The sequence below is a fragment of the Equus quagga genome, chromosome 1, assembly GCF_021613505.1.
Source record: "Equus quagga isolate Etosha38 chromosome 1, UCLA_HA_Equagga_1.0, whole genome shotgun sequence".
NCBI lineage: Eukaryota > Metazoa > Chordata > Mammalia > Perissodactyla > Equidae > Equus > Equus quagga.
This window is the reverse complement of record NC_060267.1, coordinates 29,692,249-29,710,825: the sequence shown is the minus strand read 5'-3', so window position 1 is coordinate 29,710,825 and position 18,577 is coordinate 29,692,249. Positions and strand designations below refer to the sequence as shown.

General features: G+C 41.1%; 1 protein-coding gene and 1 long non-coding RNA gene across 4 annotated transcripts in view; one reads left to right on the top strand and one right to left on the bottom strand.

Annotated features, from left to right (window-relative positions):
* AMN1 (antagonist of mitotic exit network 1 homolog) overlaps positions 1-14,072 on the bottom strand; it is a 51,009-nt gene extending 36,937 nt beyond the window's left edge. Inside the window, exon 1 of one of the 2 annotated variants that reach the window (XM_046639795.1) lies at positions 13,978-14,072. Coding sequence is in view for 1 of the 2 variants with exons in the window: in XM_046639787.1 (XP_046495743.1) it covers positions 13,958-13,995 (38 nt within the window). In the remaining variant the exon portion in view is untranslated. Of the gene's footprint in view, positions 1-13,957 lie in introns of both variants that reach the window. The other variant, XM_046639787.1, reaches the window with a different exon arrangement.
* A 230-nt stretch (positions 14,073-14,302) lies between these two features.
* On the top strand, positions 14,303-17,519 carry LOC124226479 (uncharacterized). 2 transcript variants are annotated; one of them, XR_006885312.1, is made up of 3 exons: positions 14,303-14,718; positions 14,867-16,848; positions 17,385-17,519. It is a non-coding gene; the product is annotated as an uncharacterized LOC124226479 (long non-coding RNA). The 2 variants fall into 2 exon arrangements; XR_006885309.1 differs by having other exon boundaries at positions 14,315-15,986; positions 16,568-16,848.
* The last annotated feature ends 1,058 nt before the right edge of the window (positions 17,520-18,577 follow it).

The window sequence follows — 18,577 nt, the reverse complement described above, 5'->3', positions numbered from 1 at the left end:
CTAGGTCTGTGCCCAGGATCTGAACCTGTGAACTCCGGGCCACCAAAGCAGAGCGCGAAAACTTAACCACTGTACCACTGGGCTGCGCCACCCCCCCCCCCCCATTTTTTTTAAGGCAGCTATTAACCTGCTAATAAGCTCCTGTTGAAACTAAACGCCTGAGCATGACGCCTTGTGACTGTATAGCCTGATATCCTCATTTTGGTGTGGCTCAACCAGGACTCTACAACTAACAAGGGCCCAAAGACCTTGCTGATCATATGGAAATTGTATATTCAAGATCACAGTTGGCCTGGTTCTAGACGGATCTTGCTTTTTTTGTGGAAAAATGAGTTTTGGGGGACACATTATCCACTACTCCTACCACCTGAAGCAAAGCCATTGGCTCAATGGCCCTTGACTCACAGCTTTCCCTAAATGTCTGGGCCTGGTTCATTGAGCTGGTTCAGCTCAGCTGAAAGCTGATGGTGTTCACTGGGTGTCAGGAGCTGTCCAGCTCAAAAGATAACTTTGGAAGACAGATTGCAGTATGTGCTGGTCAGGGCAATGGGTGAATGAAAGTTGTTACTCTTGCCTTAGACCAGGGGTCACAAAACTATGGCCCATCGGCCAAATCTAGCTTGTTGGCTGCTTTTGTAAATACAGTTTTCCTGGAACACAGCCATGTCCAGTCATTTATGTATTGTCTGTGACTGCTTTCATACTATAATGGCAGAGATGAGTAGTTGTGAGACAGACTGTATGGCCTACAAAGCAAAAAATACATACTATCTGGACCTTTATAGACGAAGCTTGCCAATATCTGCCTTAGATAACAGACAACACTCCTAAGATTGAGGCATATTATACTTTTACTGACTCATGGACTGTTGCCAATGGCCTAGTCACCTGGTCTGCCACTTGGAAGATGACAGTTTAGCAGATTAAAGATAATTCTTTTTTGGAATGTGAACTATGGAAACAAATTATAGCTGACAGTTGGACAGATATACATGGCAATGACTCATTCTCTAATGGAATGGGCTGAAATCATGCTGCTAATTAAGTATGTACCTGCCAGATCCCAGCCATTGATACTGGGATCCATGATCACACCAAACATAGCAACACATCCACCACCACGGCCTGGGAACAAAGTAAGGATTACATGTGTCTGATGTTGAAGCTACCATTGCATGCCAGTCTTGTGCCTCCTTTCAAAAGTCAGCCTGTTTGTCTTTAATAGGCCACATTGCATGGGGCGTTGTCTCTTCTCACTCCTGACAAGCTGACTATATTGGGCCTTTGGTCCTCGTCTCAGGGGCTCCACTGGTGTCTTACCGTTGTTGACACTTTTTCAGGTTACAGTGCCACTGTTCCACTCTGATCAACCAACTCCAGCTACATTGGCCATTACATAAAATGTGTTAGGTTTTTGGCTTTTTTAGATCATTTGCAGTCTGACAATGAGGTGCCATTTATTGCAAAGGTCACTCAACACTGGGCCAATAGTCAAAACATTTGATGGACATTTCACATCCCTTATCATCCTCAGGCTGCTGGCTCCAAAAAGAGGTAAAATGGCCTTAAAAAAGTCAACTAGGGGCTGGCCCCGTGGCAGAGTGGTTAAGTTTGCGTGCTCCGCTGCAGGCGGCCCAGTGTTTCGTTGGTTCGAATCCTGGGCGCGGACGTGGCACTGCTCATCAAACCACGCTGAGGCAGCGTCCCACATGCCACAACTAGAAGGACCCACAACGAAGAATATACAACTATGTACTGGGGAGCTTTGGGGAGAAAAAGGAAAAATAAAATCAGTCAACTAAAAGAAATTTCTGACTCTACCTCCTTCACCTCCTGGTCCACACATCTTAGGGAGGTAGTTTGGTCACTAATTGCAAGCATCCCCTGAAAGAGTTCATATCCTCTTGGCCACCTTCTAGGTAACGATCACGATGAAAGTGGTGGAGAGTAACTACACCTATTCTGAAAATTTAGGATTCTACTCTGACAATTCCTGAGCTTGATGCATTACTTTTTGCCTAACAGTAACTCCAAGCCAGCCTGGTTGGTACACCCTCTGGGAGGCAGCTGGCCAAAAAGGAGCTTAGGGAGTTCAAACTTAATTCTGGTTTAGTACCCTGAATTCTCCTGTTGGACTGAACTAGTTCCAGATCAGCAGTCAGCAAACTGACCTATGGCTGAATCTGGCCTGCTGCCTGTTTGTGTAAATAAAGTTTTGTTGGAACACAGCCATGACCATTTCTTTATGGCTTCTTTTGCTCTACAATGGCAGAGTTGAATAATTGTGATGGAAGCCCACAAAGCTGAAAATATTACTATCAGGCCCTTTCCATAAAAAGTCTGCCAACCTCTATCCTAAGAAGATAATGACCACTTGATTGAATTCACTGTTCACCAAGTCCCCCTAAAGTGGCCCATGCCTGTCAAAGTGGGAAATATGATGCGTCTCTATAAATTTTGTAAAAACACCCCTGTCCCTCTTGCACTTGACCTCTGTCAGTAGGAGATTTGATTGAAAAAAGTGAAGCTATATGTACTGGCATGGGACACACCAAACTTGTGATCACAAAGGACAGCAATAACTCCAGAACCCGGGGAGGAAACACTTGAGACCTTGAGAAGTACTCCAGGGAGAGGAGGAATTAACGCTCCCTTTGTCCTCTAGATCCAGCGCTGCACGTTGGCAAAACAATTATATGGTCTACATGAGGCAAGCAGCAGCTGCAGCTGACAATCTGATATGCTGCTGGGTTTCTCATCCTTGTCCATGTGCTATGAAAACAGAAAAATTCATGTGGATATGGATGACCCTGAACTATTCTGCTGTGCCTGGCCTCTCCACACATGGGTCTAAAACCTTGGACTAGCACATCCTTGTTTAAAACTGACAGACATAAATTCATGTCTCTCCTGATGCCCAAGTGATCTTGGGCTATTCTATGTACAGCAATCAAGGATGCAACTACTCAGTGACACTGCACATGTGGCATAAACAAACCAATGTCATGGTGATCCAAATCAAGTTTAACAATAAATCTGTACTAGAGTGACCTGTGTTCCTTTGGGTTCTATGCTTGTATGTACAGAAGAATAGGCAATGGAATACTTCTCAGTTGGGTAGGGGGTTGCTTTTTGGCTTATCTGTTGTCCCTGTAATTACTGACAATGACACCAAAGATTAGCATGTAAGCTTAAGTTTCCTTGTGCAGGTCATAATGGATACTATTCTGGCCTTAGACTACATCTTGGCTGTTCGAAGTAAGACATCTTGGTCTCCCCAGGGATTTATTCAACAGTAGGCTGAGTCTGTGACCTTGGAGGCATAGTTGAGGTCAATACTTCAGGTTGGCCTCATTCTGCTTCTTGGAGCACTCTTAATAGCCTTAGTTAAATGATGTATAAAACAAATTGAATACATTTGCTCCCAGCATCTGTTGGTCAAGTTAATCAGTGTGGCTGAAGGAGTGTCATGTGATAATTTGTCAGAAGCCAAGATGGCAGGCCCAAGAGGTGGAATGTTGGGGAAGGCAAACCTCTAGGGTTTTTCATGGTTCTACCTGTCTTCCTGGGAATGGCAAGAATACAAGGCCTGATACTGTTTATCTGGGCCATTCTCAGTGTTGTGTTTACAACGAACAAACCTGTGGGATAAATTAATGTCTCCCTCCAGGACCAAGCAGCTGTTTACTGCTTGCTATAAAATGGCAGAGTCCCCAAATTTAGTTTCTCCTGTAATGCAACTCACTGCTTGTGTAGGCATCCACCTGGGCCCCCTGTTTCTCATCTGTAATGCAGCTCACTGCTTGTGTAGGCACCCTTTGGAGCCCTCTGTGTTTCTCTTCTGCAACGCAACCCACTGCTTGTGCAGGCATCCTTCTGGGCCCTCTGTGTTGCTGCTGTGTCTTGAAGGTCAAGAGGAAGTAACATAAACATGCTAATGCTCATGCTGGTTGCTGTGCAATGAAAAATAAAGTCCTTTGTGTCTCTGACCCAAGAGTCTCCAGTCTTCTACCAGCATCCATGAAACAAGACCAGGCTAAAAACACACTGGTTTTATAAGAAGGATAAATTCAAATTCCACAGTGACAATCACTCCCCTTATATTTTCCTTTAGGCAGATTTCAGCTATATTTTAAATGTTTCCTTTTTCCCACAATACCACTTTTTTCTCCCCCCTCTCTCTTCCACTCAGTCTTTTTCATGTTGGTGCTTTAATATCCTCTTCTCTGAGCTCAGCTGTGCAAGCTGTGCCATGTGTTCCCCACAGTAAATGGTTTCCTCTTTCTGCTCCAGTTCCCTCCAGCAGCAAGAGCAGAGAGCTGGGACAGAAACAAATATTTCCTAAAATACTGCTATGAGAACTATCAAGTGGCTCACAAAGACCGTCCAAAAAGCCTGTTAGTTAAACAAAGTGAGTTTATTACATTTACTGCAGCAAGGGTCTAACAGGGTTTTGGTAGTGTCTCAATAGGGTAAAGCTAGGGAAGAGTACATTCAGGCTTTGGGATGTAAGCTCAAGTAGTTTAAGAGGGTTCTCCCCATCCAAAATGGGGAATGGTTAGGATTAGGAAAAATTTGTGACATAATAGGTTAAGACTGATGGACATGGAGCCTCAAAGCAAGCCTTGATGAACAATCTGGCCTGATAAACATAATGTTTGCCCTAACAATCAAAATGTTTGTCCTAATAACCAAGTTTTATTTAGATAAATTGATTGTGAAAATTTCCTGGAACAAAAAGTTATATTGACATAAGTGATCTCAGTTCTCAGTCCCGACAGTTGACACAGGTAGTCTCACTTCTCAAGACAAAATGAAAAGTGATCAGCTAAAACCTAACAAAATCTTCAAAAGCTGCAAGAAAAAGGGGAGAGGTAGACATTTCATCCAATATGAGTTGCTCCAAACTTTATAGTTAAAAGAAACAACTTATTGATATTTAGCCAATCAGTTATATGGTGAATTAATCTAACAAACAAATGACTTTTGGCAAAATGGTCTGCTTCTAATGCAAGTGTTGCATAAAATTTGATCCTTGGCTCCTTTTTCTTTTCTCTATATCCTCTCCCTTAAACTTAACCATGGCTCCATCTATTTGTAAGGAGTTTATTCCTAACCTTAGTCTCAATCTCTGCTCTCCCTTTCAGATTAAAAAATCTATTTCTAACTGCCTGTTTGATATTCCTACTGGTTGTTTTGATTTATTTTCCTCATAAGACACTTAACTCCACAGTTATCTAATGATAACACCATTCTCCTAGTCCACAAAGCTGAAAACTTCAGAGTAATTTTTTATTTTTCTCTTTCCTTGTTCCCTCTATTCAAAACTATTCCCCATATCCCAGATTCAAAGGATTCTCTAAGGCAGCGCTATTCAAAGTGCTGGTCAGTGAGATTAGGAGCTTATGCAAGGATGTAAACCAAGCAGTTTCCTTCATGCAGAAAGCTCCATCATGTGGATTAAGCAGTGTGCTTAGCAAAAACAGGTGATTACTATTCTGGATCAAGCTCCTTACCTTGTTACAACCCAGAAATAGCTTGCTGACAACTGCCCATCTGACCATACCTTGTCCCAAAAGGGTTAGAAAATATGATTCTAAAGGCAAATATGGACCCTTACATGGGGACCAACACCCTAGTATGACAGTGAAGGTCATTTGATCATCTTTTTGCTTTACTTTCAAGTTTTGAATAATTTTTCTCAATGTGTATTCTTCTGTTTCCTCTTTTTTCACTAAGAACTACATTCTCAAGTTCCATCCATGTGACTATATATATGTCTACTCTTTATTCTTCTAACAGCTGCATAATACTTCACAGCACCTTTCCCAGGGATGGACATTCCAGTTCTGTCACCAGAATGAAGTCTGCAGTGAACACCTTCACACATATCTCCTAGTTTGGACTCTCCTTACTTCCTTCCATGATTTTGCAACAGTTTCCTAAGTGCTTCCTTATTTCCAACTTCTCCGTAATTCAAATCTCCCTCTGCTCTCAGTACAGTTCCAAAACCTTTGATAGCTCCCCACTGCTACAGAATTAAACACTCTTATCTCATTTTGGCCCCCAATGTTCTACTCCTAATTATCTGGCTTTATGTCTTAATCTCCACTATTCATATTGTATTCTCCAGCCAATCTGAAACACTACTTTTGGTCTTCTCAGACACTTCTAACTTTCCTGCTTGTCAAGCCTTTGCTCTTATTATCCTACTCACTCTTGGATGCATTTCCTCCTATTTGCCAATCCTTCTTTTGTGGTATTATTCTACCTATATTACAGATATTTATATACTTGTCTTATGCTGGAACCATAAGCCTGTACCTCCTTTACACTAGTTATTTCCTGCAATCATCAGTAAAGTGCTTCATATGCCACATGTTCTCTTTAAATGCATGCTTAAATGTATACTGAGCAGCTACTAAAAATAAGGAACCATGGATACAAAGAGGTGAAAGACTTGATTCTGGCCAAAGAAGTTCAGTGGAACCCTCAAGGAGCCTCAGGGTAGAGATGGGAATTAAGAGAGAGGAATTAAGCCAGGCCTTAGAAAAAAGGTCAGGCCTTAGGTAACATATTCTTTGCTACACTTCTTTCCATGCTAGGTATGACATAATATTAATATCTAACACGTACTATGTGCCAAGCACTGTTTGTGAGCCTTACATGAATTGGCTTTAATCTTTGCAACAGTCCAATAAGGTAGGTAATATTATCATCATCCTCCATTTACAAATGAGAAAACTGAAACCCAGACAGGTTATATCATCTGTTCAAGATTTTATAACTATGTTAGGTGCAGGAATAGAACTCACGTAGTCTGTCTTCCTAACTTGCACTCTTAAACCATTACTCTGTCTTTACTGAGAGAAAGAAAATCCCATTTGGATCAGGTGTAATATTTATGCCAAGAACTAAAGCAAGATACTTTTCTCAAGACTCTACACAAGTCTGAGTACACACAAGGGAGAATCAACAGATTTCCCTTTTATGAAAAGTGACTGTGAACTGAGGGCCACAAGTTTATAAGAGATAATGTAAATATCAATGCTACTGTTTTAGAAAGCATTCAGTGAAGTGATTTTCTCATTAGACCTAATTTTTTATATGGCATTATTACCAGACTGAAAGCTCCTAGAGAGAAGAAATTGCAACTGTAACTGCAATTTCCAGCACAATTTCTGGTGTGAAATATTAATAACAATATCTAACACGTAGTTTATTATTTGCTAGTATTACAATAAAAGAAAATGGAGACCAAGCTTAAAAATTCCCCAGGCAGACAAAACCAGTTAGCCGCATAAGTGAAACTTAATCTAGCTTATTTCATGAACGTAAGTGAAACTTAAGTTATTTCTTGTAAATGTCTCTGACAATCATAAACAACACTTAAATTGTCTTCTAAAGTAGTGTAAGACAATCACTTTTAACCAAACCCCTCTGTCTGTAAACTCTCATTGTAATAACCATCACTGTAAAGGTTAAACACCTTCCTCATTCTCACTTTATAAGCCATCCTGTAACTATACACCTCTGAGCTTCTAACCACTTTTGGTTTGAAGTCTCCCGGTTCACAAATAGTTTCCTTCTCAACTCAATAAAATATTCATATCAAGTAAAGCTCTCTGAATCTTCTTTTGACAGTTTTTGGTGTCAGAAGTGGGATCTATGGAAGATGTCCCCTGCCTCATTAGCCAAGAGGCTGGTGAGTAACCAGGTTCCAGAACCCATGGCACCCACTGTGCTCACTTCTTTCTCACCAGTCATGGAGTTCCCAGTAAACCTCTCTTAGATCCAAGCTTCACTCCCTTTGTGTCGAGCTCTCTGATTTTATTGAGCAATCTTTTTTGAAACTTTTCAGTAAGTCACCCTATTCTGTTCAAAACAGGGTGGGGGTGGTGATGTGCAATTCCCTGTGTTTTGGAACAGCTGTTGAAAAACAGGACCCCTCATAGTTAAGACATCTTAGGAAATCTAAAACAAAGATGGGTGCTGGTCCAAATCTCAGACCAGGATCTTATGCCTTTTTGGAAAAATGGGTGAACTTTGTAAAGGATAATTGGAATTGCAGTGGCCACTTTGGGGAGCCTTTAACTTAAATAAGATAGTCCATCTGAGGGGAAACCTTAAAAACAGAGGATTCCAAACTTCTCAGAGAAAATGGAATGCACTCTTTGATTGGTATGCAAAGTTTCCTGAAGACAAAATGACTCCAAAAACAGCTTCTCTAAAAGAATCCTTACAGCACACAAATAAAAAAGCTTTGGAAAAAAGCTTTAGCCATCTGAGCAGGAACTTTACCTTATTCTATCTGCTAGAAACACAATTTGGATCCAGCTGTTCTTTTGAGTTTTATATTATTGTACCTGACACATGGCTAAAATTTTTAAATGAAAGCTATAAGATCTCTGTTTGTGTCTGTCTGTATATTTAGGTATATGTATATATGTAGGCATGTTATGTATACGTGATATGTTTTAAAGAGCTCTATTTAATTGGCCTAAAGGAAAATAAACATGTATATAAATTAAGTATTCTTAAAACCCTCAGAAATATAGAAAGTAACCCAAATTCTTTTCAATTTTGTGTGATCTGAGATAATCTTTGGTAAATAAAAGCTAATTTAAATGTGTTGATTTAATAAAAAGAGGCACATCTTCAGAGTTGTCAATATTAAATGTAATGCAAACATACAACCTTTTCTACCTGAGTTTACTAGTAGAATAAGCTCATGCTATCTCTGTTAGAAAACTTGTCAGCAAGAAAAACAGTTTAAGATGATGGTTAACTGTTTAATCCAAACAATTATTAAAAACAAGTAAATTAAATAGATGTAAGTAAAAGTTTATATTAAGTTAAGTGATAGATATTCATTAAATATCTAGATCATTTCCAAATAAAATAATATTCTGAAACATTAATTGCTAAACATAAGTTTAACTACTCTTGGCATCTTAATTTTTAGAAAGAGACAAAAAATACTTGGGTCTATTAGTAAACACGTCTTTTGCCACATTAAAAAAAATTATATTATGAGGGGCCGGCCCCGTGACCAAGTGGTTAAGTTCACACACTCTGCTTTGGTGGCCCAGGGTTTCCCCGGTTCAGATCCTGGGAGAGGACAGGCCATGTTGAGGTGGCATCCCACATGCCACAACTAGAAGGACCCACAACTAAAATATACAACTATGTACTGGTGGACTTTGGGGAGAAAAAGAAGGAAGGAAAAAACAAGATTGGTAACAGTTGTTAGCTCAGGTGCCAATCTTTAAAAAAAAAAAATTATATTCTGAAAAAGCATATGTTTCTCAAAATATATAAACTTTTATAATTACGTATTCATGAATTTGCTAATCTACTACAGGATGCTGATATATGACAGTTCACAATTGTGTATTTCCTAGTTTTCACTGGAAAATAAAGGTTATTAATAGTTAACATTTATAATCAATATATTTAAAAAACTACTAGAAACAAGAATGAAAGAAAACTACTTTGTATACAAAGTATGAAAGAAAATAAATGTATTTTTATATGAAGAGTATGCAAGAAACATAGGATGTGTTTCTGTTAAGAAAAAAAGAGTAATTTTATACTGTAATATTTTCTTTTTTGGTGAGGAAGATTGGCCCTGAGCTAACATCTGTTGCCACTGTTCCTCTTTTTTGCTTGAGGAAGATTGTTGGTGAGCTAACAACTGTGCCAAGCTTCCTCTACCTTATGTGGGATGCAGCCACAGCATGGCTTAACAAGTAGTGCTAGGTCTGTGCCTGGGATCCAAACCTGTGCACCTCGGGCCACTGAAGTGAAGCACACAAAATTAACCATTACGCCACCAAGCCAGCCCCTATACTGTAATTTTGTTAAGTAAAATTACTGGTTATTACAGAACTATAAAGAAAAAAGGAATAAGACAAAATCTAAATGGATAATAGAAAGTTGAAGAAGGCTTGTTTAGAAATTCTATATTGCAAGGTCAAAGTTAGCTAAAATTAAGTGGATTTATTTATAAGTGTTTTTAAAAATGAGCTCAATAATGTACTGATGCAAACTAGAGTTTGATTTTCTCTTTGTTAAAAGTTTCTTAGCTTATTGGTCTGCACTTAACCAGACATTATAAAAGGTTTTTCTTTACCTTTTGTGTAACCTGCCTAGGAATCGAAGATTCTGTGCCTTAGCAAAATAAGTTCCTGTGTTTCATGTTGTTTTTATCAGATCCTTGATTACTTAGGAAAACTGAATCTTCTCAATACTAAAAGAGCTAAGGTTTTTTAATAACTATATAACTGTTCGTATTTGCTTTTGAAATCTGTTAACTGTCACTTTGGTTGAATAGATAACTGAGTATCGTTTCAAAAAGAACTGTGATCCTATTTAATCAAGTGTTTGACATTTTTGAGAAACTTTCCAAAATCTAAATGAAGTCTTTTTGATCTCAAACTAACTTTGGGATTTTTCAGAGGACCCCGGAAGATCTCACAAGATTTGTTCTCTCCTTATAAAAAGAGAGATATTAAACTAATTAGGCTATTTTGATATGTTGAATTGCATAGGAAGCATTGTCAAATAAAGGTGATGCTTAACCTCTTTAGGTTATATTTATATGGATATATGTTATTAATATAAGTGGTCCAGAATCTGCATGAAATTCCTAGAAATCTGATGTGTCCTGGTATAATGTTATCAATCATAACTCTAGTTATCATCTTAAAATATTGTAGGTCACAGAAATAACCAAATTTACATAATTTTGTTATTTTTTAATAGTGAACTCTCACCAGATCTTTAATCATGGCTATTTTTAAGTCTTTTGTCATTCACAGTTATTTTACTCCTAATTCTTCTCTGAACGCATTTACAATCATTACAGGCCAAAATGCTTTGTCTTATGGAGAGTCATGGAAAGGACCCTGCCAAGTACTGCAAAATACAGGTTTCTGATAACTTTAAAGATCATACCACTGAACTGGGTAAGAATTTCCACAACTTTAATGGAGAAACTGATTAATTCTTAAAACTGCTAACCCAAGATCAAGGAAAATAAGGATTCGTTTCATGAGACTAAATGAACTGAGGAAGATGATGATAATTTTTATGACTTTGAAATGTTGTTAGTTCTTTAATGTTTGTTTTCCAGGCTTAAAGAACCCTTTTTCTCTTTTCTTTTAAACTATCTATAACTTACAATAATTTGGTGAAGTATACTCTTGTAAACAAAATGAAACATTATTTTCCCAACTTGATCCCTTCAGAATTAAAAACTCTTATCGAATATTCTTATTTTCACGACAATACAGATATTTGCCTAAATTCACTAAGAATCTGTTCTCCCTGTAACAGGACACAACTGGACCAGTCCTTGGATTAGCTTCTTGGCATAAAGAGGCTTTAAAAGTTCTAATCGGAGATTCCTTATTACCAGACAGTTTTAAGGAACTAAGGTTGACTTTACAGAGCCAATAAAGCCCCTTGGACGTTACCAAAGTTTTGATTAAAATATCGTATCTGAGAAGGTGCATAACATCACTATTCTTGCTGCACTCATGTAAATAACAAGCCCAGTAATGAGACTAGACTATTTTACAAACAAATTCATCTTATTGTGATTACCTTTGGTAAAAATGGAGTGTCTACAGACAGAAAAATTGTTTCAACAGAAAACTTCAGTGTACCCATTATCAGCCTCCAGTCCTGCTCACTGTCTTTGAGGTTTTGTATCTACTGGTAAACTGGACTGGATCCTGAATTCCTCTAGTTTCCTCCAATATCTGGCTACATTTCCAATTGTCTCCCACCCTTCTGACATTGAATAAAAACTAAAACTTCCCTTTTCTCCAAACCCTACAAGCTAAAGCCGTATGTCTTGGTATAAACTTCAGAAAAATCACCACAATAGATCATGTATAGACAACTCTCATACCTACTTCCATGTGAGCCACTCAGAGAGCTTACCAGATGACATCATCAAAGACATTCAAACTGCAAACCAGAATCCATCAGATTGAAACTGCCATCCTCACTCCACGATCTGGAGATTCGAGCTCAAATCCAGAAATGTTCTCAACTGGCTAGACTCAGAAACTAAGCTTATAATTTGTTGCAACTATTAACCTTTATCTTTCTTTTGTTTCCATAGACATGTCTCTTATTAACTACCCGATGCTCACACCATCTAGAGGCCTAACTTAGACCTAAGCTTACCTATAAAACACCGCCTCCTGAAATAAGACATCTTCCTGTTTATCCTGTCCTAAGTATTGAAACGCTTATTTCCACCAAATCCAAAAAGCTTTCTATGATCCACTTCCAAAGGAAGACAATGTGCCCCATACATTAGAACCTAGACGCTTCATTTATTGGAAAAGACACTAACAAAAGACAGCACTTAAACCTCATTAGGAGAGACCTTATCCTCTGCAAAGTCTCTACAATTACAGCAGGAATCTATAAACTCTTTACCCAGAGTTGTATTAGACAATTGCATAGCCTTAGACACCCTAACCACCCCACAAGGGGTGCACGTGCTGTAACTTGTAAAAAATGTTGCTTACGTTAATAATGTAAGAATTGTTACCCCAAATCTAAAGATCTTAAAGACCAGATGCCAATCTCTCATCAAATAGGCAATGCTTCTTCCATTGATTTATTTAGTGATTAAATCTTGGCTTCCGCTCTGGGAAATTTTTCCATCCTTAGCTACTATCCTCCTCGTAGTCATCACGTTAACCTCCCTAGCCCGATGTATCCTTTCCAGAGTTTTAAATGCCTTTCAGCGGCCACTCACACATCCAATGTTATCAATCAGCATTAGACACCTCGGAAGAACTCAGTGATCCCCCCGCCCAAGTCTAGGATGACTACACAACTGTCTCCCACAGTGATTACATAACCATTCATCCCAATGCCGACATCAACAGTGGTGGTGAGAGTAACACTATATCGGTTCACATTCTCAGCTTGCCAACAGAATGGCCAAAAGGGGGGAATTTTTAAAATAAAATAAAATGGAGACCAGGCCTGAAAATCCCCCAAGCAGACCAAACCAGTTAGGCTACACAAGGGAGACAATCTAGTTTATTTCAGGAACATAAGAGAAACTTCACGTGTTATTTCTTGTAAATGCCTCTGATAATCAAATTGTCTTCCTAGAAAAGTGTAAGACAATCACTTTTAACCAATCCTCTGCCAACAGTCAATTCCCACTGCAATAACCATTGCAGTGGTTAAACACCTCCCTCATCCTCACTTGATAAGCCATCCTGTGACTATGTGCATCTGAGCTTATTTCTCCCTCAATAAACTATTCCTATCAAGTAAAGGTCTCTGAAATTTCTTTTGGTATTAGGCATCCTTCTGAAGACTTGACGTATGTTAAATTTATTCCTCACTACAACTCCATGACGTAGGCACTGTTATTACACTGATTTTACAGCTGGAGAACTCGGGCACAGAGAGAGACTGTTACTCTCCCACGGTCACACAGCTGGTGAAGGCGGAGCCGGGAGCTGAACCCAGCAATCGCAATCAGGATTCCTGGCTGCCTCAAAGAACCGATATTTATCCCAGTTACAGAAACGGGGGGAACTTCGCTGAAGGCTTTTGACAGCCCATCTGGCGCTGTGTTTTGTTCTACCGAGGCTTTCAGCTCCGTGGGAAACAGGCCGCTGCCGGGAACTACCCGGGCGGGCCTGAAGCGGTCAAGGCTGACAGCGTCCGCACACCCATCGAGGGGCGCCCAGGGCAGGGGACGGAGGGCAGGCCTGCCCAGCGGCCCAGTCGGCACAACTGTCCTCGACGAGGAGACCACAAGTCAGGAGCCCAGGAACAGAAACACCAGCGGGGCCTCTCCCGAGTCTGGGGGTGGGAAGGGGCCGGGGAGGGAGAGCAGCGCAGGGCCTGGCCGCGCGGAGGAGCTGCTGGGGCGGGGCGAACGGGAGGCGGTGACGGGAGGACTCACAGATCCAGGAGCTGACTGACCCGCTGCGGGCGAGGCATCGCGGCCGCCCTCGGGAGTCTCTTCCGCGGTCCCAGGGCCGCCCCAACCCAGCCAGAGACCGTCCGATAACTCCCACCCGCCGCGCGACGCGTAACCCCCCGTGACGTCACATGGAGTCTTCCGGTGACCCGGGCGCGGCTACGCTTGGGATCACAGAGGGAAAGAAGAAAGCCCCCCTCGGGGCGGAGCCTCTGAAGGCTGTGCGGAAGGCGCTGGGAGTAATAAAATAGAGAGTAGCCCTAACTCGGGTGAAGCACGACGGGAGTTGTAGTTCTTCCACCTCGCGGGCTCCGGATCCGGGCGGTTTCCAGGGCGTTTCAGCCTAGCGGGCCGCGGGACCCGTACGCCTGGTGCTGCGCTTAGCTGAGATGAGAGGTCGCTGCTCTAACTGCCGGATTGCGTTTGATGCTGGGCCATGCGTTTGGGGATGCACACCGGAGACCCCCTCGGATACAGACTCCATACGGATACCGTCTAATGGAACATTTTAGAGCATTCGTGAGCGACTGCCGTTTACCGAGCACTTTCTATGAAGCACGCGCTGAGCTACATGCTTTCAATAATTAACCATATGCATTTAATCCCGTGAAATCGGAATTATTTAGCCTTGTTTTACAGATGAGGGCACTACATTCCAACAAAAAAGCTCAGTAAGAATTTCATCGGGGGGTGAGGGGACATGTTCAAATCAGAAAGGATTCTAAAGAGGCACCTTTCCTCAGGTACAATTCTCTCTCCTTGGTTATGCTGCAGAGTACTTGCTACTTTTTAGTGCTTTTTCATTCTTCCTTGTAGATTGATTTGTCTGTATGTCTGTCTGCCCTTTGTGAGCTCTTGAAAATTGGAACTCAGTCTTGTTCATCTCTTCAGGATGCTGCTTATTCAGTCAACACGCATTTATCAAGCGCTGAAGCAGGGCAGAGATTGTGCTGGGCGCTGAGGATTCGGTGGTGAACTCTTGGAACAGACAAGTAAAAGGACGATCAGAATAAGTGTTAAATCTTAAGATGGGGATAGTTCTATGGGAGCACCCATGGAGGGGTGGGGCGAGCAAATCAGAGAGAAAAGAGTGGTCTGTTAGGGACTGCAAATAGTTCAGGAGAGCTACAGTGGAGAGTAGTGAGAGATGAGTGTAGAGCAGAGATTGGCAAACTTTTTCTATAAAGAGCCAGATAGTAAATATTTTAGGTTTTGTGGGCCATACTGGCTGGCTCACAGCCACTCAACTTGTAGCTCAAAAGCAGCCACAGACAGTATGAATGGGTGGGGCTGTGTTCTAATAAAACTTTATTTATGGACACTGAAGTTTGAATTTCATATAGTTTTCAGTGTCATGAAATATTCGTCTTTTGATTTTTTTCAACCGTTTAAAAATGTGAAAACCTTAAATTGCAAACTGTACAAAAACAGGCAGTAGGCTGGATTTGGTTGGGTGGTGGTTTGCCCTCTCCTGATCTAGAAAGCTAAAATGGGGCCTCATGGCCTGTGTTATGTTAAACAGTTAAGGCTTTGTCTGGAGGACTCTGGGCAGAGTCGTAAATAGGTTTTAAGCAAAGATAGGATGTGCGTAAGAAAGATTTTAACCGAGCCAGGGCTCATTCTGCTTGCCACAACCTTGAAGCCAGTCAGTTGCAAGAGGAGCCGGTGGTGGAAAAAGGGATCTATTTGATTAGCCAGCATAATTGGAAGATGGTGGGCTCATGTCCGAAAGACCATCTTAAACAAGCACAAAGTTTAAGCAGTTATATAGGGCTGTGGGCTATGAAGGAGGGACTCAGGAATGTTGACCATCTGACATCAGTGACTGGAGGGGCCACACCAGGCCTTTCAGTCGTCATCGATCGTGGATGCCAACACAGATGTTCTTCTCTGAGGAGGTCGTCATATTCCTAAGAAACTCATAAGAACAAAGTCATCATCTATCAGTACAAGGAGGTACATGCGTCAGCCAGGATTATAAAATCTGCAGAGCGTGCATATTTCCCAGAGGGTAACTATTTATCACCTAGGCTATGTGCAAGTTAAAACATATACAGCTGAGTGGGTTGGTTAGAGGTTGTTCTAAGTTACAGTATGGTTTCCCTCATGTCAACCTTGCTTCAGGCCTGTATAAAGATGAGTGTTAGAAAGAACTCTAACTGTTAAGTGGTAAATAAATTGTGGAGGTTGCAGGTAGAGGCTCAGAGACCAAGCAGGAGTCTGGGTGATAGTCTAAAGTAATAGCAGTGGAATGGACGGACAGATTCAAGAGGTGATAGAGGTAGAATTGATAGGATTTAGAGATTGGTGAGGGTGGGGGAAAGTCAAGAGTCAAGGCTAATTTCTAGGCTTTGGATTTGAAGAATTGGGTGGCATTTGGTGGTGCCATTGATTCAGCTGAGAGGATTAGAGGGGTTTTTGAAGAGAAGGGGAGACTACTTAAATTTTGGACATGTGGATTTTGAAGTGTCTTTGGAAAATGCAGGCTTGGAACTATGGATCTGGAAATTGTGCTGATTTGGTTTTAAAGAAGAGATTGAATGGCAGTGATAGTGCATGTATTTACTTATGAATACAATCATTTTTTGGCAGAATCTTCTGCTGCTCTGGGAGCCAGTTAGACTTGGAAGACCACGGAAGAACTTGACAGCAGATAAGGGCAGAACTTCATGGTCATCCCTCGCTGTCACTCCTAACTGTCTCCATAGGGCTTCCCTTTGATTGCTTGATCGTTCAAGGCCAGGAAAATGCAGGGCCCTGCAGCAGTGTTATGAGGTGTCCAGCTTTGGGTGCCTGCATTCTTCTAGATAGTTAAAAGAAGTTGTCACAGCTGGGTTTTTTATTTTTTAAGAAAACATCAATTACTTAACAAGGTAAGATAAAGTCTTAGTTGTTTCTAACCATCTATTTTAAAGGTTAAAGATGTGTAAGCTCTCATGATATCACAATTCTTAGAACTAAAGATTTCCTGCGTGTTTTTGGGCCTGCAGTATCTTCAAACCAGCCTCTCAGATATTTAGCATAACTGTATCAAGAAATTTATTTTGAGTCTCTTGCCACTGAAGAAGATCGATCTGATGTACATTGTGGTTGCCTTGACATACTCATTTCATCCCTCCCTTATTTTATAGCAGTTGTGTCGTTTGGGGAAATGACCCTGTCTTCAGAGGTTGGTCTAGATTAAGGCTAAGCAGTGCTTACTACAGTGAATGATACAGCGATTAGCATGCCTAAACCAATGAAGACATCACCAATATTCCCTCAGCCACAGGGATGGGTTCAAGAAAGGCATGTAGGCATGTGACTCATTTGGGGCCAATAAGCAGGAAAAGTTTTGCTGGAGATTTCTGGGAAAGAAGTTTCTTTGAATTTATGACATGCTTTGTGAAGCAACACTCTTTTTTCTCAGTCTCGTCATGTTGAATGAAGTTAAGCAGAGGAAGACAAAGGAAGAGAATCACGGGAGAACAGCCAGGGTCGTGATTGAGCTGTGCCTGAACATGACCCCTCCTCTCTACTGTCAAATGACAAAAATAAAACAATTTAGCAATGAGTTTGATATTGTTTTTCACTGGAACACAATCCATGGATTGGGGGAGCACGGTGCCTCACAAGCTGTGGAGCACTCTTCCCGAGGGATGTTTGGACAAGAGCAAGTCTTACAGTGTTTGCAGAGCAATGAGGAAACAGGGCATGAATGGCTAGGAGGTCAGGGATTTCCTCATAAGGCTAGCAGGTCAATCAGGGAAGAAAGAAAGAGTGCTTGGCTTAGATTGATCGGCTGGGCTTGCCTATCTGAGAACAAGGAAATCATTACAGATTCTTGGCAGTTGGGATTGGTTGGGTGGATACACCAAGCTTCTGGTCAAGCAGAGCATTTACAGGAACATGCAAGTTATTTAAGTTTTGGTTTACTGACATGGCACCTGGGAGGGAGTAGCTCCATCTTGGGGCTAGCAATTTATTTCAACACTACTTTCTGTTATATAATTCAGCTAATCTCCTTTGTTGTTGATAAGATCAGTGGAGTTGAATTTTCTCTTTCTTGCTACCCAAAACACTAACAGTTACATATTCATAGCTGAAATCACCACCATATAGATGGAAATTGAAGGCATAAGAATACATGAGGGGCTGGCCTGGTGGCGCAGTGGTTAAGTGTGCACGTTCCGCTTCTCAGCAGCCTGGGGTTCGCTGGTTCGGATCCTGGGTGTGGACATGGCACCGCTTGACAAGCCATGCTGTGGTAGGTGTCCCACATATAAAGTAGAGGAAGATGGGCACGGATGCTAGCTCAGGGCCAGCCTTCCTCAGCAAAAAGAGGAGGATTGGTGGCAGTTAGCTCAGGGCTAATCTTCCTCAAAGAAGAAAAATAATACATGAGCTCACCCAACAGATGTATGTAGAGTGAAAAGCATGTAGAGTATGTAGGGGTCCTTGGAGAGAGAGCTGAGGAATAGCATTTGGTTGGCAATTGATGCTGAGAAGGAGCAGCCAAAGAGGCAGAGAAAAGAACAGTGGGTGCTACAGAAGATAAACATGATTAAAATTGTCACATGCTGCAGAGAGGTCAAGTAAGATAACACTTGAAGGTGATTTAGC